This window comes from Lepidochelys kempii, chromosome 17 (genome assembly GCF_965140265.1).
Source record: "Lepidochelys kempii isolate rLepKem1 chromosome 17, rLepKem1.hap2, whole genome shotgun sequence".
NCBI lineage: Eukaryota > Metazoa > Chordata > Testudines > Cheloniidae > Lepidochelys > Lepidochelys kempii.
Window position 1 is genome coordinate 5,080,909 of NC_133272.1, and position 22,538 is coordinate 5,103,446.

The following is a 22,538-nucleotide window of genomic DNA, read 5'->3' on the forward strand; positions in this document are numbered from 1 at the left end:
GATTACAGTCTCTGAAAAGACGGCAAAGCAAACCTGCTTAGGCAGTCAATCTTCTGGAGTAATTCATAGTGTAGGCAGGGAACTGTGCAGCCTGGAAATATCCTGGTCAGGAGGAAGTGAGATGCGTGTCTCCGCCCAGGACAGGTAACAGCTGAGGAACCAGAAGCCTGAAAGTGCATGTCCTTGCTGGGCCACTGATGGACTACATGGCCAGCTGCCCTGAACTGTGACCTATAAAGTAGTAAAACTTTTATAGCCTACTTGGCTTTCATATCACTTACTCAGGAATCCAAGTACAAGTAAAAATGTTTGGTTAGAAGCCATTAATCACCATTCAGGAAAACAAGTACTGAAATATGATGGAGTTAAAAATGTGATTCTGTCCACTATGTCCTACAAATCTTAAAAGCAAAGTAGTTTACAAAACTTGATATATGCTTTTTAATTCACAATTGGGTATTACAAAGAGAATCTTAATACAGTCACATTAACAACACATTTTCACAATGTGTATCATTTTTATAAACAGAGAACTATTTGCCTACCAATACACCAGGAGCTGCACCCAAATTCCTTCTATCAAAATATGATTAGTTCATTTAGGCTTAAATTTACACAATTAACTTAGCATTTCCTTGTTTGTCAATTTCTACAATGGAAAGTTCTTTCAGGATTTGTAGCCGGGAATTGGTGGCTTTCATATTCATCTTGTTCATCTGTGCAACATTCAATGCTGCTCTGCAAGACAAGAGCAAACTATTCAACAAAGTATTTACTGAAATCTGAAAAGACAGAGCCCAAGTTCTTCTCATAAATAATTTCTCAAAAATGTTGCTCAACATCTTAAGCCAGGTCTACACTAGAAACTTTCCCTGATATAGCAATGTCAGTTAGAAGTATGTATGTATGTATGTATGGAGTGGGGGTAGAAGGTTTGTAATAATTTTGTACGGGCAAAAGCCTTAATGTAGATAGTTATCCCAGTGTAAAAGTATTTATATAGGTATAGCTTATTTAGCTTGTCAAACTAGAATAAGGCATACTGGCAAAAGCATTTTTAACCAATATAAGCTGCAACCACATTAAGAGTTTTTATTGGTATAGCTATACCTGAAAATCTCTTCTAGCATAGACATTTAAGTTTAATGTTGTAGACCTGGCCTAAGTTAAACAATTTATTTCTGTTGAACTTGCTGTTTAATGTTGCTAAAATATGAGTAAAGATAATTGATACTTTCATTTAAACCAACCCTACTCAAAAAAGGAGTATGGGGCGGGGGGGGGGAAAAGGGGTGTGATGCCGTGTCATCTTGGGACATTTACCCTAACAGAAATCGACAACAGGAGCCTAGATCAATTTTTGAAACCAGTTAACTGCTTGCTGCAATATGAGGACTCCAGATTTAGTTGCTGTTTGGTTTCAAAAAAGCCTACATTAAGTTATGATTTATTAGTCACACCAATGAACTATTAAAAATGAAAGGCTTGAAAAAACTAATAATCATATACTCCTTCAATGCTTACCTGTTCCCATTTAGAACAAAGTAGTTAAATAGTTCCCTGTAAAAGCTGTTCAGGTCCACTAATTTAACAGTGCTTCTGATAATCTTTGGTACAGCCATCAACATCTCCTTAGTCACTGGTTTGAACTGTGGTTCTAGCAATTTTAAAATAAAAAATTACTCAAAAATATACACAGGTGAAGTTAGGGTTACTTTAATATTTAGAAGTGCTCATGTAATACTGCTTACATAGTATATCAAACTGCTGCAATACCTAATTTATATAAGTTTTGCTCAGCACTGACACTGGAAAACTGTAAGACTGGTGAAAGGCATATCTGCCCATGTACCAACTATAACAGTTACATGAATACTGTTCTGAACATATTGTTGGAAGCAGTCATCCCAGCTGAAAAGTGATATTTATTTACTGGCATGTTCATCATTATGCATATGCAATATCAAACATATAGAATATAACAGGCGGCATCACTTTCCATTTGGTTTTAATCTCAGCAACACAATGCTTGCCAGCAGTAGCTTCAAAAGTATCAATTCTTGTTAACCACCCACCCCTCCAGTACATCACAATTTCTACGCAGTAATGTGCGGTTCTCACTATTACAGCTGTAGCATTCAGAGTGATGTGCTGAGCAAAACAGGTAATTTCTTTAATAAATCATGGAAGTGAGAGAATACAATTTTAAAAATACAAAATACAGATAAAATAAATAAATAAATAAATCAGTGAACATATCTTTCTAGCCTGGCAAGTTCCTCTAGGAACTTCAAAGGAGTCCTGAAGATTATAGTTTTTCCCACTTTAGATACTTCTGGTGGCCAGGCACCAAACAGCCTTCTCCCAGCCAAGAAAAAGTGTTTCTCTCAGAACCCTTAAAGGACACTTTTAAATGGTCTTCCCTCCCCTCGGCTTGTGTAACACCTCCAGACTGCTAAGGCTTTTACTGGCCTGGGGAGAAAGTAGGTATGTATGGAAACCTAATATGGGTCTGTCAATTTGGTATAACAAGACTCTACCAATAGATCACTGGGAAAAACCCTGTTATAAAGATTCATGTCCGGACAAAGCAATGATTATTCCCATATTAAGACTAACACTGTCTTTTTAAACTATAAAGACAATTTCAGATTTAGGACCAGTTTCAGTCCTGGCATAACTCCCAATGAAATAAACAGGAGTTGTACCTGAGGTTGAAGTTGGCCCTCAGTTTCTCACATTTAAGTATATACTCTACAGTGAATGTTAAAAACTAATTTCTAACATCTGTGTTCATTTATTTTATAACTACAGTAAATTAACTGTTTACTTAAAGCACTAAGTTCTACAGACATCTCAGACCAAAAACTTCATGGCCTGATCCTGTTTCCCCCACAAGTGAATGGAAGTTTTGCCATCAGTGGTAGTAGGAGCCTTCATTTCTCAGCTAAAATTATTTGCAAGGCCTTACTTTCAGAAACTGAAGGAGATTTATCCAACCATTCCTTGGTAATGATTATTATAATTAAGGATAGGAGTTTGTCATGGAGGTCATGGAAGTCAGAGATTCCATGACTTTCAGAGACCTCTGACATTTTCTGCTGCAGTTTCAGCCCTGGGATGGTGAGGCCAGAGCTGTCAGAGGCCCTGGAGCTTCAAGCTGCCACAGGTGGTGGGGACCCCAGAGCTGTCAGCTGCCAAAGTGGTGAGTACTGGAGCCCCCTTCGCAGCGGAGCTCGGGCTCTCATCCCCGCAGTGGGGCTTGGGCTTCAGTCATCCCCCATCAGTCCCCCTCCTCCACACCCATTATTTTTAGTAAAAAAAGTCAGGTCACAGGTTTCCATGAGTTTTTGTTTATTGGTTGCAACCTGTCCATGACTTTTACTAAAAATAACTGACAAAATCTTAACCTTAATTGTAATTGTAAGATATATTTGAAATATCAAGGTAAATATTTAGGATATCAATATGTATCTTAAGAGTATATTGACATTGTTAGTGTATTCATTGTGGGCCTATATTATGAAATTTAAGGCTAGCATCCTAAAAACTCCAACTTTTTAAATATCCACACACACACACAAAATAAAATATACATACACACACTTCATTGTGGGCATATTATATATCTATTAAAAAAGTTGATTTTTTTATGCTAACCTTGAATTTCACAATATATAGGTCCACAGCGAAATACACTAACAATGTCAATATACTTTTAAGATACATACTGATATCCTAAATATTGAACTTGGTGTGTTTGAATATCTTACAATTAAAGTTATGTGGTTATCTACACACACACCCCTCTACAGAGGGGCCTATATACACACTTTTAGCAACCAGAAAAAAAATAAATGTTAATGCTCAGAAAAGGAAGCTGATTTCTGCAAAGCAGTAGAAGGGGGTTGTCAGCACTTACCCCCATCTGGAATAGGAACTGTAGACACTGAACAAAGTGGCTAAAAATAAACAGAATGTCAAGTTTCATATATACTGTACTACAGTTTTGAAGTAGTAGCTGTAGTTTTTAACATAGTTACCAATATAGAAATATGGCTGATTGTTGGCAATTAATTGCCAAGGAATTGATATGGTAGAATTCCTAAGCATTAAGTGAATGCTTCCTGGTGAGTTCCCACACTAGCTACTAGTCAGCATGCAGAAATCCTAGTGCCGAACAGATAACATAGGTTTGGGAAGGGAGTGGGGGGGAAATCAGCTGTCAAGGCAGGCCAGCCAGTTCTCCTATCTGGTAGTGGCTGAAAGCACTGCACACACAGCACAAGGAAGGGAAAGAGATGCTTAAGAGCTTTATAAAGCTGTTCTTGCAGGCCAACAGTTCTGATGGGCTCTAGAGGAAGCTGCATCCAGCTTTCCTCAGCCAGAAGAGAGGGTTAACAAAACACAGAGCCTTTAAGATGGGGTGATTTCTCTTCCTCTTTGAAAAACAACAAAAACATGCAATACCTATTTAGGGCCCAATCTTGATTCCCCTGACCTCAATTGGAGCAGGGGTAGGCCTAATTTTGTCTGGGGTATTTGAATACAAATTGTATCTTGACCACTCAAGATAAACAGGGGAAGGGAAAAGATGATGATTTTTACTTAAACTGTAAACTCATTGCGTTAGGGATGGTCTTTGTTGCTTTTGTACATTGCCTAGCACAATGGGTCCTATTCCATGACTTGGGCTCCAAGGCACTAAAGTAATACAAATGATATTATTATCATTGTGATTTAATTAGGATTATAATTATGTTAATGATGAAATTAGCAAAAATAGAGTTGAAGCAGAAAGATACTGGAAGACTGTCAAACAGTGGTGATGAAAGGACAGAAAGTGAGATGGCATTGATAGATAAGCAGTGGAAAAAGGAGAGAGACAGACAAGGTCAAGAAGATACATTAAAACAAATATGATTTAAGTCCAGGTTTTATGTAACAAAGATCCTGACAAATCTTTGCTGATATTTGTTGTTTAATACCATGAAAAGTCTTTGTTATGATTGGTTTTATGGCAGAAATCCGGAGTTTCTGCCTAAAAGTGTTAGACTTCTTTCGTTTCATATTATATTGCAGCAGCATTGTAATGTGGTTAAGTTATTCTTAGCCAGTTTTCAATTTAATATTTAACAGGAAATTATAAATATTGAAAATCATTCTAGGCGTTTGACTGAAGTAATTATGCTCTTCACCCCCACCCCAAAGATTTAGTAGCTATTCTACTAATAGCTGAATGATCTGACAGAGCACTTGTGACAAGAAACTGATCAACCAGAACAGAATGCTCTTCTGAATTCAAGGTACTGTTCATGTTTGTTTTGCATGCTATATGTGATCTAAAGCGGCATGATTTAAAATATATGCTACCATATAAATACAAAGAGTCACTGTTTTCTTAGTAAATGGTAAGAGATTAAAGTTGCTTTTCCAAAACAAAATTTTCTTAAAACCATTCCCTGGGGGAGAAGAGGGAGGGGGGCACAACAAAACAAAACATTTGTGCAATAAACTGGAAAAGTAAAAAGTGAAACTATTTCAGGGCACGCTCCTGAAAACTGCTAGTCAAGGGAGCAGTCCTAATTCACACAAATAGTTCCACTGACTTCACAGAGATTACTTGGGAGTAAGGGGATTGCAGAATCAAGCCATATAAAGCCACAATTACCTCTTCCACTGGTGGATCTGTTCCTTTAACCGTTTTACATGCTAAGCGTTGTGCTGCAGTCTGTTCTTCTTCAGACAGAGGTGAAAGCTAGGGGGAAAAAGAAACTGCTATTTTCACCACTTACGGTGGGATTTTCAGAAGCACTCAGTTTGCTTAAACCTTTTCCCATTTAAAACTATGGTAAACTCCCATTAACTTCAATGGGAGAAGAGTTAAGGCTGAGTGTTTCTGAAAATCCCACCATTAAGCTCATGTTCAAACTCCAAATAAAAATCTACTCATAGTATTCTAATGTTAGAACTATAGATTAACATCTGAAAAATAAATGTTCCATTTAAAAAAAATTCTAATCCTGCTTTTTAAAATTGTTTCATCAGTCTCCACTATAGTAAGTATAGAGACGGCTACAAACAAATATACAAACTACTAGCTGAAAATTTGTTGCCTAATCCTACTTGGCACAAGTAAGTGGCTCAGGACTTTACCACTTCACCCCAGGACAGAAACCTATACAATTATTCTCAACATGCTACTTGGCAGCATAACATTGGCACAAATGGAGAGGAAAGGTCATTGTATTTTCTCTTCTGAGCGGTGAAGGAAACTGCCATTTTTTTAAATAATGAGAAAGCATAACTTTATTTATATTATATTATATAGAATATAAAAGTAGGAGTCACAATGTTTGGTTAGGGACACGGTCAGATTAAGTATAATATTTTGACAGAGGCAGTGCCATCCAGTCAGTGTACTGAACACAGGGCTGGGACCCAGGAATATTTTAGTTTAACATTCTGTTTGATGTTGGGCTGATCACTTAACTTCTCTAGGTCTAACCTTCCCTGTCTACAAAAGTAACTATAAGAGGTTTTTGAAGGATTAAGTAGTCAATGTTTGCACAACACTTAGAAACACAAGGAAACTTTTTAAAAATATGATAATGCTTACATAAAGCTTTAAATTTTCTATCATCTGAGATTATTCAAAATTAAAATAATTTTAGAATGTTCACAATTTTATATTTACCTCCACTCACAGTGAAAATACATTGGTCATTTTGTTTTCTTTACAGTCAGTTTCACTTTCTACCTGGCAGCTTTCAAGATAATAGAGAACACTTCAAAGATCAGTTTAAAAATTGGGATTTAATTCAGTGTCTGAAACATCAATTTCCATCAAACTATTCAGAGACATGGGGTATGATTCACCATTGTTTTACTTCATCTTGAAATCAATGGAATTCCACCAGAATTGTCTTGGATTACCACAATGGTGAATCAGACCTGAGTTCAACAATGGGCCCAGTCCCAGAAACCTTAATTAACATGAGTAGCCCCACTTTTAACGTGAGTAGCCCCACTTCAATAGGGCTGCTCAAATGCAAAAGCGTTTTTAAGATTGAGTACAATATATTGAGCTGTTACTTCAGTAATGTGATCTCTCAACAGAAGATGTAAGAAGATTTTCCACCCAAAAAAGAAAATCTAACCCCTGTTCCAGTAACATTTTTGTACATACATGTTTAGTCTTTGATTTCAAAGGAACTACTCCCATCCATAAGGTTACGTGTGTGCGTTCACAGGACTGGGGCCCGTATCAGTAAACCGAAACCATTACCTCAAGATCAGCATGTCGCTGTACTGCCTGCACCATCTTCATAGTGTTTTCTAGAGTAGCGTGAATACAGCTCATAGACTCTCTTTGCTCTATAGAAATTTCTTCCAGCTGCGTACATAACATTTTATAACGTGACTTCACCACTGAGAGTTCCTCTAAGAGAGTCACTGGATTTTCCTACATCAAGGTGAAAAGTACGTTTAAACTATCAAGACATTAGAAAGATGATCAGTTTGGCTACACAAGACTAAACAGATTAGATGTTCCCAAGGTATATGGCAACTAGAGCTGTTAAAAAGAGAATTGAAAGACACTTTATAGTGGAAGCGCTTAACTACAATCAGTAGCACATTACCCATAAAATGACATCTTTCATGTTTTGGAAACCTCTTGCTCCATCTACCCATGCCACATGATAACTTTTCATAGGCAAACAAATAGTAATAAGCCACTAACTCTCTGGTTCCACAGAAGATACAATAGAATGAAGATACTGTGTTTTTGTGCTTTCTTAAATTTTCCTGAGTTAGAACGTGTAAGCCACCTCTTGTAAAAAAAAATAAATAAAATAAAAAAATCAATATTCTTTTTCACTGCATCTGAACATGTGGGGTGGATGAGGGAAGATTTACAAAAAATACTATAAATAATGTATTATACCCCCCCTTACTCTTTTTCTTTCTCCCACAAGCCCCGAGTCTAGTCATCATTTGTTGGCTGATCTATTGCAAGTGTCATAGCAGAGGTGTGTCTTGAGGAGGGTGTTGAAGTTGACAGTGTCTGCTAACACTCCAGCTGATTTCTCAAAACACAAGTATGGAGCATTCCATTATACTAAGATGTGGCTATTTTGAAATAAATCTACATCAACTGTCTTGGTATGTTGCAAAAATAGAGCATAAAAACAAAAACATACAAAATGACCAGGAGTTTTTGATATATATCCAATCAAATGTGTTTTATGATTAGAGAATTACCCATTTACAGTGAATTTGTGCAAGATACAACAAAATTTACAAATTTAATCTGAAAATAGTACCTCTGCTGATGGATTATCAGGAAGGTTTTTCATTATTTCAAACTCCAATTTGTGTTGAATGTAATCCAGATCAGATTCTGCCTTCTGGAACTAAAACATTGAAGATCAATCACAACGTATTAAACAACAAAAATTCAGACAAAAAGCATATCATTTAATCACTCTTTCCTGCACTAACAAAACAAAAACAAAAAAAACCCCAACCCCAGAAATAAAGATGTTTCAGTTTGAAAGACTGATGTACTATAAGCAAGGAGCTGTTCCCCCAGTTACTAATGTTTGTAGGTTATTCCAACCTTATATACTGAAGAGTAAACTTGCAAACTCTTGATAGTCAACGTAATTAAAGATAAGTAGCCTTAAAGCAATTAGCTAGATAAGAACTTGGCAGGCAATGAGAAGTAGTGGCCAAGAAGGTCCTTGAAGAAAAACTTACAGGAGCAGACAGCAGCATTTTCTTGCATTATCTGACAGTTGAGCTCACTGCTCTTCACAGCGCAAGTGTCACTGTATAATATGCAAGTCCCTGTTGCCAGTATGCAGTTTCGACAAAGGAAAATAGTGATCCAGAATTGGGAGGGTAAATTAAAAAACATTTATAACATTCTCGGACCTGTCATAAGGACACGCATTCATCTGTGGCAATATCTCTTTGGGTGCACTCTATTACATGTATAATACACCATATAGCATGCTGTACCATTCAGAACCGGGGTTCTCAAACTGGGGGTCATGAGGTAATTACATGGGGGGTCAGCCTCCAGCCCAAACCCTGCTTTGCCGCCAGCATGTATAATGGTGTTAAATATATTTTTTAAAAAAAGTGTTTTTAATTTATAGGGGGGGCGGGGGGGGGGGAAATCACACTCAGAGGCTTGCTATGTGAAAGGGGTCACCAGTACAAAAAAGTCTGAGAATCACTGATTTAGAACACATTGATTTAGAACTATAAACAAGCTCAAAACAGGTGAACCCAAACAGGCAGGAACATTTCGTTATTCATCTATATCTATCAATAATACGTCTTCGGTTTTATTGTAATGCATGGAATTTAGAGCTAACTGAAAGGCTTTGCATTAAAAGAACTGAAAGCAGGGAAAGAACATCTCATAGTATTTGATCAACAAGAATACAGAGATCATCCTACTTATATCTTTCTGTTTACAAAGCCAGAGAACAGAATTTCCTTTCAGTTGCTCCTGATTAGGAAAATATGAAATCAGGAATGGTTAGATTTGTATTTAGTTTTGTTCAAAGTAGATTTTGAGAGTCCTGATTACAGCTGGTATAGGACGTTATTCCAACCTGTTTGAGGACTCTGGAATATATTAATCAATAAATAAACAAACAAACCAGAAGGTGGTTTGACAATCACCTTGTCTGGAAGAAACTGCACGTAAAACCCTTTGATAAAGAGGGCTACCATATTAATATAACCCTCTTGGCAGACACAATGGCCAGTGGGAAAGATTTGAGATTAAGAAAATATGGCAGTTTTTCCACAACAGGTTTAAAACGTTCCTTTGTCAGAAATACCCCATTTAGGCTCCACTATATGACCTTAGATTTCTGAAAGGGGACTCCTGAGAAAATGCAAAGTGGATACAAGAGATATAAGGATTCAAAAGAAAATAGAAGGAACTGGGTGCACTGTACTTTATGCAGACCATTTGGGGTGAAATCCTGACACTACTGAACTCAAAGGGAGTTTTGCCATTAACTTCAGTGGGGCCAGGATAACACACTTGGACTTTCATAACAGCGGAGCCTGAATTTTCTGAAAGACTTCTTACTGAATAATTCTCATAACACACTTCTGAGATCAGTGGATGTGGGCTGAATACCCAGAAGCAGTGACCAGAGTTCTGGATACTGAAACAAATGGTATATATACACACACACGCAGGTATTCACTCATACACTAGGCCTACCGTAGTTTATTGTTGACTTTGTTTTTCTGATACAATAGGTTTTGAAGGATCTAAGGAGGATTTTTCTCTGAGAGAACTTAACTTCTTTCCTCTGACAGTAGTTATGATATCAGATAAAGTATCTTCCAAACAATGTCAGAGAAAATAGTTTTCAATTCTGACTGAAGTCATTGAGATGTTGGTGTTTATTCCAGGAATTTAAAATTAAAATACAATGGATGTTCATGGGTTGGTAACTTCTCCCACAATAGTATTGTTTGTAAAAGCACACTTTCCTAGTTTCTTAGATTATTTTGGTGAAGTTTGAGGTTTAGATGTTATGACAGAACAAGGGCTTTCTATACTCTTCTAAAAATTGATATTTAATAATGAAATATGAAAGTAAGGCTGTTATTCCCTATTGCTTCCACTGAACCTTTCAAAGCTCCAAGAATTTCTTATAACTAAAAACCCATTGCAATTCTCCCATTAATTCAAGGAAACTGTTAGAAATTTCAGCTGAAGTTAATACTTTAACTGTTTGCATTTTGTACTGACAAAATGCATTGTAAATTTCTTTTGATTCTTTAAACACATTTTGTATGTTATTGTCAGTTCAACAGCCTTTGTGGTGTTAGCATTCATTATATGTAGACAGCAATCACAAGAGCTTTTCTGCAACCTTTCCGTTCTTTAAAGGAAATATAATGTACAAAGTGATCCACCTTTGACTGGCATCTTATTATGCAGAGCTTTCTTTGAATGACTGAATGGTATGACAAATTTAATAAATATTTTAAGTGTGTAAAGGATAGGTTTTCATAGTGATGACTTATTTCATAGACATATGCACAGTTCCCACAGATATTAGTGAAACTTGACAGCAGCTAAGTCCCCACATCTAGCTTGAAACGTTACCATATATTGTCTACAATTTAAAATGAGTCCAAATATTGTAGAAAAAGAAAATGACAATCAAAATATTGTATTAGTAGAAATAGGCAGGTAACACATCCAACACCTGCTGCTTGGATAATTGTGTTGCCACAGTGAGTAACCACACTAGAAAAATTTTCTAGGCTACCATCAGATACCCTAAGGAGTTAGAAACATTCTATTCAAGTAGAATCCCCACTTCTCCTTATTCTCCCTTACTCCCTTTGTCTAACCCACTCCACACACCTACTCTTTCCTTCCTCCCGCTCTTGTCTTTGTACAGTCTTTCACCACTGCCTGTATTGCCCACTGTGTGGAAGCATCAATTTCTTACTACACCACACACAAACACCCCTACCTTTTCTTAATTCACATCTCAAGGTGAAGTTCTTCTGTGGAGCTTTTAAATTATAATCTAAAGTGTGAAATTATTTCAAAAAAGCAAAGAAAACATCTGTCAAAAACTGGACCTTGCCTGATCCATTCATGTATTAGGCACCTGAGTTTTATTGTGTTATGTAAATGGAAAACCCTTTGTGAGAGACACTGTCTTCTATGCATGATACAGCCTGCTATTTGTACTTGTAAATTTGACATTTTTAAAGAAGTGATATTTTAATATTAAATGTATATGGGACAGAAATGCCACAAGAGAACTAGCACATCCATACCTAGGGCTTGTCTACACTTACAGTGCTGCAGCAGCACAGTTGTGTCACAGTTGCACTTAGTGAAGACACTATCTACGCCAAAGGGGGAAGAGTTTCTCCACCTCCTCGAGAGGGGGTAGCAATGTTGACAGGAGTAGCCCTCCCGTTGATGTAGCATGGTCTACACCAGGGGTTAGGTCGGTAAAACTATGTCACTCAGGAGTAAGATTTTCCACACCCCCGGGCGACGTGGTTTATACCAACAAAAATTTGTAGTGTAGACCAGGACTTGATAATGCAACTGTATTTAAGAGACAGTCACTGCTGCTGCAATTTTAAATCTGCTCTTACATGAGTTTGTTACTAGGACATTAAGGGCTGAATCCAGCTCTTCTATTACACTTTTTTTTTGAAGGATTGTTACTTGAGTAAGCTAATACAAGAAGTATTTCATACAACATTGCTAGTTTTTATCATTTGCTTATAGACTAAATATTTGGTATCTGACATTCAAATGTAAGACTTTGCTAATGAAACAAAAATACTCTCACCCCCCCCCAACTTTTCTAGTTAAAGGTGTTAAATCTTCTCCATCGATTTCTACAGCTCTCTCAGCCTGATCACTGTCCTTTCTCAATATAAAAAAAAAAAAACTCTATTAGCAATAATGTGTAAACACAGCTGTGAGTAGAGACTATCAATGACAGTTCAGGATCTGGTTATATCAACAGATATTTTATTTAAGAATGTGTCCTCTTGTTTGATCAAAATACTCACAACAAATTTAATTGCTCCCTGATAAATCAGGCAGATAAGTGGACAATCAAACTGATGACATCACCAACACGTTTCACTCAATTCTTTTCTTGGGATAAATGAGTCACTAGGGAATTGGATAATTGTCCTGTGAAATAGGGGATAAGATTATTGCTTAATTAACTTTCATCTGCCATTTTAATGTCTATTAGGGATTTCTGGTTTATAGAAAGGCAGTGTGCCCAGTTCACAAAACTAACACTGAATTTCTTCATGTAATCATTTGGAATTATAGCTGAGAGAGGGACTGTTTTGAACATAAACTAAATATTTACAGAATTAATTTAACTCAATGTGGGTTTCAACTGACTTCTCACTCTCTATAGTAATAATTACAGTTTAAGTTAAACTGTTTGAAATGACCAAAAAGAATTGTGATGCACTACTACAACTTAACTTCCATTGACTTCAATGGGTTTTGGATCAGGCCCATATTTAGGAAGTTAAGTATATCCAATTGTCTTTTCTTGTTAGAAGATTGCTTCACACAAAATAATGGAAATCACAAGATCTTTGCCCATTAAGACTTATGTCTATCTACACACACACAATGTCTTGAAAATTAGAAATCTTTTAATAATACTCTTCTTAAATAGTTTAAAACTAAACAAATCATAATGCGTGACAAAGCTTCTCCGTCTATCTCAGATTTATGTCACTATAAAAAAGCCATTTTAACTTCTCTCTTCTGATTTACATCCATCAGACCCTTTTGGTGAATGATGCAGACTTGGAATGCAGAATTAGCCACCATGTGTAATAATACATAAGAACCACTCTCTCCTTTTGAGGCACCTCCTTTCCCCCACACTCACTTATCCAAACATTTGCTGCTATTTAACATTTATCTTTAATTAGCTATTATTATTCCAAAAAGGACTATAGTATTGTACACATCACATGGAATGTCATGATTTGTACCCATCAGGCTCAAATGTTTCCCAGCAACAGTAAGTGGGGGAAGACCATGGTGCGTGATCAGAGATCACTTAAGTTATTAAACTGTTTTGGGATTACTTTAATAAGAGAATCAAAAAGTCTGATATTTAAAACTCAATCACCAATAGAAAAAAATCCTCATTATTAGATTTACTATTAAACTTATTTTAAAAGAAAATAGAACAGCCAATAAACAAAAATATTAGAGGCTCAAGAAACACTAGAAGTTATGTATTCAAATTAACTTTCTTGAAGTTTCTTGAAAGGTTCCTTTTGCTCCATAAGTGAGATTCTGAGAAGACACAAAAATAAAACACTGAAACAATTCTATGAACCCCATAACTTCACACCAACCTCCTCAAAATACAGTTTTCAATTTCAAAGTACACAAATAAATTGCTATGTAGCATACAAGTGCTGAACCTATCTGACAACCACATCCTAAATTGATATAATGAGAAGGTGCTGGTCCGTACTAATAAGAAACTTTAAAAAAATATTCCAGTCTAACAATAAAATACCTGCTAAATATTTCAAAATATTAATGGGGAAAAAAAAACAAGATTAAATTTTAAAAACCCACAATTTATTCTCCTGAGCAGAGTCAATTTTTAAAAAGTCAAATATACACAAATGGTAGGTCTAGGACAAAACTCACAAGAATCATAATACTTAGCTCTCGTTTCCATAACAAATATTAAAATTCATATTGATAGTAAAATACACCAGCTGATTATTTAAGTAACTTAAAATTAAAATGCATTACAGTTTAAAGAAAAACATGAAACAAATGTTCAAAGATAATACCTATTTTGTAACACACAGAACCGACTGAACTTTGATATTAGTTTTTCCAGTTGCTTCAACAAGCCAATACAGTTACATTATAATAATATTAGAACCTAGATTATTTGCAATTGCATTCCTTGTCACTATTTTTGCAATATTAAATTATAGTTCAAATTTCAAAAGGTATTTCCTTATTGATGTTGTCCTGTGTTTCTAACAGAACTCAAAGTTAACATAACTCACATTATTTCTTTACAGCTTTAAAAATTCCATTAAGGGCAATGATATCTTTACAGTGATATCCTTTAATTACAAATTAGCAACAAAGAGATTGTGTAATCAGGAATTTATGTGCATGTAACCCAGAAAACACAGATTATAGAAACATTAAAATCATGAAGAATATAGACTCATTTGTCATTTACAGTCAGAACTTCGGGTTTCTTAAATTGAACAAATGAAGATGACAGGAAAAATACAAACAAACACAGTGAATGGCTTTACTATCAGTAGATGCTGAAGTATTTTTGGTTTGTTCTTTCAAAAGATTCCTATCAACATTAACGGGCTTTGGAGCGGGACCCTCTAGCCCCCCGCTCTCCTTCTGGTAATAGCTTATCTTAAGTGATCACTCTCCTTAGTGTGTATGATAACACCAATTTTTTCATGTTGTGTGTGTGTATATAAATCTCCTCACTGTATTTTCCACTGAATGCATCCGATGAAGTGAGCTGTAGCTCATGAAAGCTTATGCTCAAATAAATTGGTTAGTCTCTAAAGTGCCACAAGTACTCCTTTTCTTTTTGCGAAAACTTTTACTCTCTTCAACTGATTACGGTGACCAAATGTCCCATTTTAAAAGGGACAGTCCTGTTTTGGGGGGCTTTTTCTTATATAGGCACCTATTACCCTTCACTCCCTGTCCCGTTTTTTCACAGTTGCTATCTGGTAACCCCACAACTGATACTTCTTTTGGCAAACTTTAGCACAGTAGTTAAAACACAGGACAGATGTGGAAGAGTTTAACTGAGAAGTCCTCCAATTTTAGGAAGAAGAAGAAAATGCTTCTTTAACCTACTAATCCAATAATTTACCATTTGACTTTGACAAAACTGCTCCTGAGGTCCAATCCTAAAAGTTCCATTAATCATAAAGATATACAGTAAACTACTTCTTAATTACACTCTTTATTGTTTAAAAACCTTCGTAAGGATTTAAAAAAAAAATCTGTCCTGGTAATTGTGTCATCCTCTGTGGGAGAAAGTTGAAGTGAGCTGTAGCTCACGAAAGCTTATGCTCTAATAAATTGGTTAGTCTCTAAGGTGCCACAAGTCCTCCTTTTCTTTTTATATTCTTTGTTTCTAATGACAGCCCATCAAAATAGTATGTTTTTTGTTTATAACTTTGTTGTTTGTTTATAACTTCTTTATCTGCAGCTACATAATCTCAGAATGAAGACATCAGGAATACGGATTACTGTGACTGATGTTAAAAAGCATCTAGGAAGACTTAGTTTCCAAGATAATACAGTTTAAATATGTTTGAAGTAAGGAATAGATTACAATTATCCGTGCCTTTATAAAGTACGAAGCACAGCTCATAAGAATATAAAGCATGTTAAGCAAGGCAGAATCTGAGATTTATAGACTGATAGTGAACCATGAACTGCAGGTTACTTCTATAATTGAGGACATTTAATTTTAATGTGACTATTGCTTGTCTATCATGTAACTAATATTTTAAGACTTGCTGTTAATGAAAATAATATAATTAAATATCACAGCATGTTTTGTAGAAATATACCTACACACATTTAAGAAATTATGCCCATTATAAAAAATTTCCCAGAACAGCTTAGATGCATCTGAGATACACCCCCCCCTTCTGGCACTTGTTTCGTATTTTGCGAAAATGTAATAAGTGTCTGTTTCAACAAATGCATCTCTTTTAAACGTTTACAGTGATTTGATCTTTAATCCCCATTCAAGTTTTTTTTTTAAATCTACAGATACACCATTTTCTAAATCTAAGAATAGTAAAATACAATTTAATTTCAGTGCTAAAAATCTCACCATATTGTTATAGATTTGGAACCTTTGCACAATGAATATTTTACAACAATGAAAAAATGTAAATTTATTAAATGCAGATTTACTCACAGGCTTTGAAGAAACTGTTAGAAGCTGTAGAGCAAGAATCAAGGTATTGCTGGGTAGTCTGCTTTCAGATGCTTTGACAATACTATTGCACTGCTAGCTGTAAAGTACAGTAGTGCAATAAAGTCAGAGCATTCGTTAGCAGCAAGACGTAGGAAAGGTAAGAATAACCTACGTCAGCTATATTTTGAACAGAAGTAATGTTTCTATTTCGTAGGTTGACACTTTTTGAAACAAGGGAAACCAGAATCCTGAACATCTAGTCAACACCATCTATATATATGCTTTAAGTAAAAATAAGCCGATATCAGATGCTGGCGTCTTGTGGATTATGGAAATCAGGCTAAGGTTAATGCCCATCAGGCCTACTAGACACATGCAGGGACATGGAAATTGTTAACACATTTTGGAATGTCTGGATTCTCTTGACCAAAAGAAAATGATAAAAAAACACCAAAAATCTGTTGTGAATTCAGTTAAGAACATTTTGCTGCTGCTGCTCTTGCCTGACAATCACATTTCCAAATATATCTCTCTTTCATGTGCGTTATACAGCTGAACAGAATAATGAGATGCCATAGGTTCTCCAGCTGTGGTCCATGGACTACTGATAATCCAGGGAACACTTTCTGGCCACATGAAATTTGTTGTTCTTATTTCCAGCTGCTAAATTACCTTAAGTTTATTTTAACAATTAGTTTTCTAATATTTTTCTAGCAAATGCTGTGGTTACCACAGCAATGATACATGGTCACAAATAGGAGCGGGGCAACATGATTGTGAATTAGGGGAGAGGTGTCTAAAAGATATTTTCTTTATTAAAATCTGGTCTGCAATATGAGAAAACCTTCAGAACCTCTAGGGCTAGATAATTCCAATGGCCATCTCCACCTGTACATTCTAAGATTGTTAACAGCAAGACTCAGACAAATGGAGGAACTGAATGAAGGTGTATTGAATCACCATGGCTGCAACCTGAGCCAACTCCACACCTATGACATCATCTACATTGTTTTCCTAGGGAAACCAGTACCATGTTCCCTTCCTTGCATGTGGAACATATTTCTTGGGCCATGATCCTAGTTTTGATAAAGACAGCATGTGTGAAAAATGTGTAAGTGGCAATCCTACTTTATGATTATTGTAGCATAGTCTTCCAGTCTGACTAAACACAAGTACTCTGACCCTTAAATTGTGATTCCATAAAAAAAAAAAAAAAATTACTAACGTGGACAGTATCACTGGCCAATGCCCTTTTAACATTGCACTGCTTTTTGTGCATGATCACTAGTAGTACAACATAAAAAGGGCACTGGACAGACACCACTCACCAGGAAGTAAAAGGTAGTAGGTCCAACATACTAAAAATACAATGAAAGAAATGGAACAAGACTGCTCTCAAACAAGCATTTTAAATTTAATTTAGCAATTGTGTTTTTACAGTAAGGAACACTGAAATGTTGCATACTTGAATGTATTTTCCTCAGACCTTTATGCTACCTCAATGTTTGAAGGTCTGACTTAAAAGTAAATAATACTTACTATAGAACAACCATTTCTTTAATCATAATCAACCACCATATATTGTTCAGTACTCTCATTAGAGCCTGATCCAATGCCCACTGAAGTTCATAGAAAGACTCCCATTGATATCAATGGGCATTGGATCAGAGCCTCAGCTTGGGTGCATATCTCCTTCTGAAATGCAACAAGTCTTAAAAAAAACAAAACAAAAAAAAAACTAACTTAGGTTTATGCTCTTTTTATATAATGAATTTTACCACATTATGGATCCTCTGATTCACTCTTTTCTTATTGTAATTTGGTCATTTGTCTTTCAAATGTATGCAGACTCGCTTTTAAGCCACATGGCTATTCAATATTATCATTCACATTCCTATTAATAAAATTAGTTCTTTTTAAGTTTTCCTACAAAACAACTATAGTCTATCCTTGGTTCCTCTAGAGACTAAAAGCTTTTCATGAAGTACATACTGAAACTGGGGAAGTTAGAAGTACTATTTTAATCACACGTCTATGGAAAGAGCTGACGACTTCATAGAAAATACAGGAAGAATAAACAAGCCAAAAGGATAAACAAGATACACAAAACTGCAATACCAGGGACAGTTAGCAAGACAAATTCCCATTAATTTTAATAATTTAATGCTTTCAGAGAGAGATAAGACACACACACACACTGTTTTGAAAAGCTGGCTAAGCTTGCGTGCAAGAAATTAAAACAAAGTAAAACGGTACAACTTTGTGTAACATCTCGTGTAAAAAAAAGACAGAGAGAGAGAATATACAACTAAATATTCAAGATGGCTCTGCATTGTGTCACTCATGGTCCTTTCTAATTGCAGAAGGCAGCTGGACATGCCTCCCCTTGGAACAAGTCAACAGTACCCCTAAAATCAAACAAAAGAATGCAAGATGGCCCTTGCCAATATAGGAGAAAATGAATAAATTATAGTCAAACACTGGTAGCATAAGGTAGTAGTGACAGAGTGCAAATTTTTATATATAAATATAAATAAATGATTTGGTCCAAACCAATCCTAATGCAAAAATCAAGACGTCTACCTGGAAAGTAGGTCATAAAAACATTGGTTGATATCCTGGCTCCAATTAAGTCAATGGCAAGATTCTAACTGACTTTAAAGGGGCTTTGATATCACTCACTATTCCTGAACAGTAATTTACTTGATTATTTTTGTTGCAATTATTTTTGTGTCCTGAAGCAAAAATCATGATCCATCTGATTCTACAAAGTGTGGCTAAAATGTGAGTATTTGAAATATTGACACAAAATTTGACATTCAGGATATTGATAATTTCTAGGCAGTTTTTCCATAAGAAAAATAATCTTAAAGAAGTAAATTTAAAAATAGGACAAGGTTAAAAAGAAAAAAGCAACAGAAGAGACAGGTAGATTTCAAAACAAATTGACCTGTATGGACATTACTACAAGTTCTACATTTAAAATCAAAATTGATCTTCTGAGATTTGAGAAGAATTTAAACATCATTCAAGTCAAACACAGTATAGTATTACCATTCCAAACATTATTTGAATAGGATGACACCACTTTAGTAGATACTGGATATGGGACGCTATAAAGGTATAATTTCCCAGATTCCAAAGTATGGCTTGGGATTTAAAAAACAAAACAAACAAAAACCCACACAAAACAGCTTAACACAAAGCATGCATCTTTCAAATATACTGTGAAATTCAGATTTACATAGTGTACATTTTTAATGCCATGACCTTTTAACTCTGGAGCATTAGATTCAGATATTTTCTAATAATGTGATACAAATAATGTTATTTTTTTCCAAATTGTAATCTAGTGTTCTCATAAAACCACTACATATGTTACAGTGCTACTCAGAAGAGCCATTGGACTGGAATAAGGAAGGTAATGCAGGTCACTCAATGAGATGACAGAGGCACATTAGAAGAACAAGCTTAGAAGGCATTCAGCCAAAAGTACAAGTTGTTTATTTTCAGACAACAAATGCTTCATTTGCTCATTGCTGTTACTGTATTAAAGAAATAATTACATTGGAAGTGGAAGTTCAAAAACATGAATGGGAGGGACAGTTAGGTAACTGAAAAAAGTTATTAAATGAAATAGAAGGGGCTAGGAAGTGCTTTAATTTGGTGGTTATGAAAGTGAAGGTCTTAAAAGCACAGACTAGATTCAGCGATAGCATGGACATAAAACATCAACACTTTCCCACAAAGCTCTGCCATTTTACCTCCTAGTTCTGAGTTTCTCTTGAGAAGCTTGTTATAGCGATTTTAAAATGTATAAATAAGGATCAGGAGAACACCAAACTCATTTTCACCTTCCACCTAATTAAAGTTTTAGTCCCATGTTTCCATATATTAAAAACCAGAGTACTAATCTACTGCAATAGCTAACTCCCTGTATTCAATAACCTAGTGTGTTCTCTGTGAGGCTATTGATGGTCTATTAGATGGGTTACCGAAACTAGTAGCATTATTGAGATAAATGGGTAATTGGAAGTTTGCTGACAAATACCACAAGGAAACAATATAGAGATATTTTGCAGAATCACATTTTAGTGTGTGTAATTCTCATATAAAAGCCTATAAAATCTATGTTTATGGCACAATGTAAGAATTAATATTCATAATAAATTAGAATGCACAGACCATTCCCAAACATCTCCAAGCATGTTAAACAAAATTATAAACAGACAAATATGTGCCTATAATAATCCCAGTAAGTACTGAAATAAATTAACATAAGAACTCCAGAAACAAAAAAAGTAGGTTAACACGAACTACCTCCTGAAGGATACCACAGAAGGACTCTGGTGCATATGAAGGGGGAATCCTTTCTCGGGCCTAATTGCACTATAAAAATGATGTGTGTTAAAGCACAGCTATTTAACATGACTGGAGGTAGGAAAAAAGGAAACTACTTACACAGCATGACTTGGTCCTGCCTGAGGGGGACTCGATCAAACAGTGCTAAAATTAAGTTAAGAGACGTATGGCCTGGAAGGGCTGAAGTGAGCATCTTCCTTCCCCCACTAAGCGGGGCACACAATACCAGTCTAAGCAGTCTTTTTGCCACATTGAAACGGCTCATGAAAGATCTCCATCAGCATGGTCAGTGGGGAATAGGCGAGCCAACAGGAGCTCTGCCTCCACAAGCTTTTGGGGAAACAGAATGTCCCACACAAGTTTTGACCACTCATACTTCAAAGTAAGTGGAAGCAGACCAGCCCAAGTGAGCTCTTCCCACCCTCAACCGGACAAGAGCATGGATCAGCTTCAGCACAGCTCTGCCCTCCTTCCCCCATACAAGAGGGGCCCTGTATGAGGGAAGAAGTGGCCTTGATGAGCTCTGCTCCAGTTTCCTCCCCATCCCACCGCCAGATAAAGAGAAGAATGGATCAGTTCTGGTGAGCTCTGCTCCATCACCACCCCACTGGGATGAGAGGCAAATGGGACCACCCAGAAAACTTCTATGCCCCCCCCCCCCATTGCCTCCAAGGAAGGAGAAAAATGGACGGGCCCAAATGAACTTTCTGCTGCTCCACCCCCACCCCCGCATGATGGAACAGCCCAGAGTAGCCAGGCTAGGCTCCACATGTACTGGGCTGGAATTTCCATGCCCTCTCCCTCCCTAGAGAATGGGCCAGTCCAGGCAACCTCTACGCTCCCCAGCCAAAGAGGAAAATGGACCACTCCAGACCAGCTCTGCTCTACTCCCCAGCCTGAGAGGAAAATGGACCGACCCAGGCGACCGCCCTCTACCCCCCCCCCCACCGCCGGACGGGGAGAGGTGAATGGAGCGGCCCGCCAAGATCTACCTATTCCCCTCCCCAGGGCGAGGGCAAAATGAACAGACCCAGACGAATCTGTCCTCCCCGCTGCCCCTCGAAAGAAGAATGGACCGGCCCGACAGGAGGGAGGAACAGTCCTGTGCCTCCCGCTCCAATCCCCAGCTGCCCCCACGAGTCTGGATAGGGACGGTCCCCTTGACCCCCCTAGCCCACAGCTTGCTCCAGCGCCCGCTTACCTCCAGCCTCGCCCCCACAACCTCTCACGCGCCGGCGCCGGCCCCGCTCTCGGCCTGGCCCCCGCCCCGTGAACTCACCATGGTCTCAAGCCTGGTAACCGCCGTCTCCATGTTGAATAGTTGACATTCCTCAGGCAGCGGCGGAGATATAGCCACCCCCCTCTTTCTCAGGATGGGAAAGCCGGGAGTCGTCATTGGGCAGCTGTCACTCACTGCTTAATTGTGATTGGCCCGCTGCTGACACAGACCCGCTCCCATTGGGCGGGGAAGGACGTAAACCCTGCTTATGACACGGATGCGGCCGTTGGTTGGAAGAAAAACTGCACCATGTGATTGGTTAGGAAAGGAGAGCCGCGAATTATGACTGGCTGAGAGTGGACTGCAATTGTGATTGGCTGAGATTGGCGCTATACTAATAGTGATGGATAATTGGATAGAAGGGTTACCAC

At 37.0% G+C, this 22,538-nt stretch overlaps 1 protein-coding gene across 3 annotated transcripts; it reads right to left on the bottom strand.

Annotated features, from left to right (window-relative positions):
* Window positions 1–427: 427 nt before the first annotated feature.
* SKA2 (spindle and kinetochore associated complex subunit 2) lies at window positions 428–22,288 on the bottom strand. Of its 3 annotated transcripts, none has more exons than XM_073316196.1 (7): window positions 22,168–22,288; window positions 8,328–8,417; window positions 7,289–7,396; window positions 5,672–5,758; window positions 3,923–3,962; window positions 1,525–1,657; window positions 428–738 (listed from the first exon to the last, which is right to left on the bottom strand). In XM_073316196.1, the coding sequence occupies exons 1-7, from the start codon at window positions 22,282–22,284 to the stop codon at window positions 612–614; spliced, it is 702 nt and encodes a 233-aa protein (XP_073172297.1). In that variant the 5' UTR covers window positions 22,285–22,288; the 3' UTR covers window positions 428–611. The 3 variants fall into 3 exon arrangements, with proteins under 3 accessions (XP_073172297.1, XP_073172296.1, XP_073172295.1); XM_073316195.1 differs by having other exon boundaries at window positions 428–733; window positions 7,289–7,465; XM_073316194.1 differs by having other exon boundaries at window positions 7,289–7,465.
* Window positions 22,289–22,538: the final 250 nt, after the last annotated feature.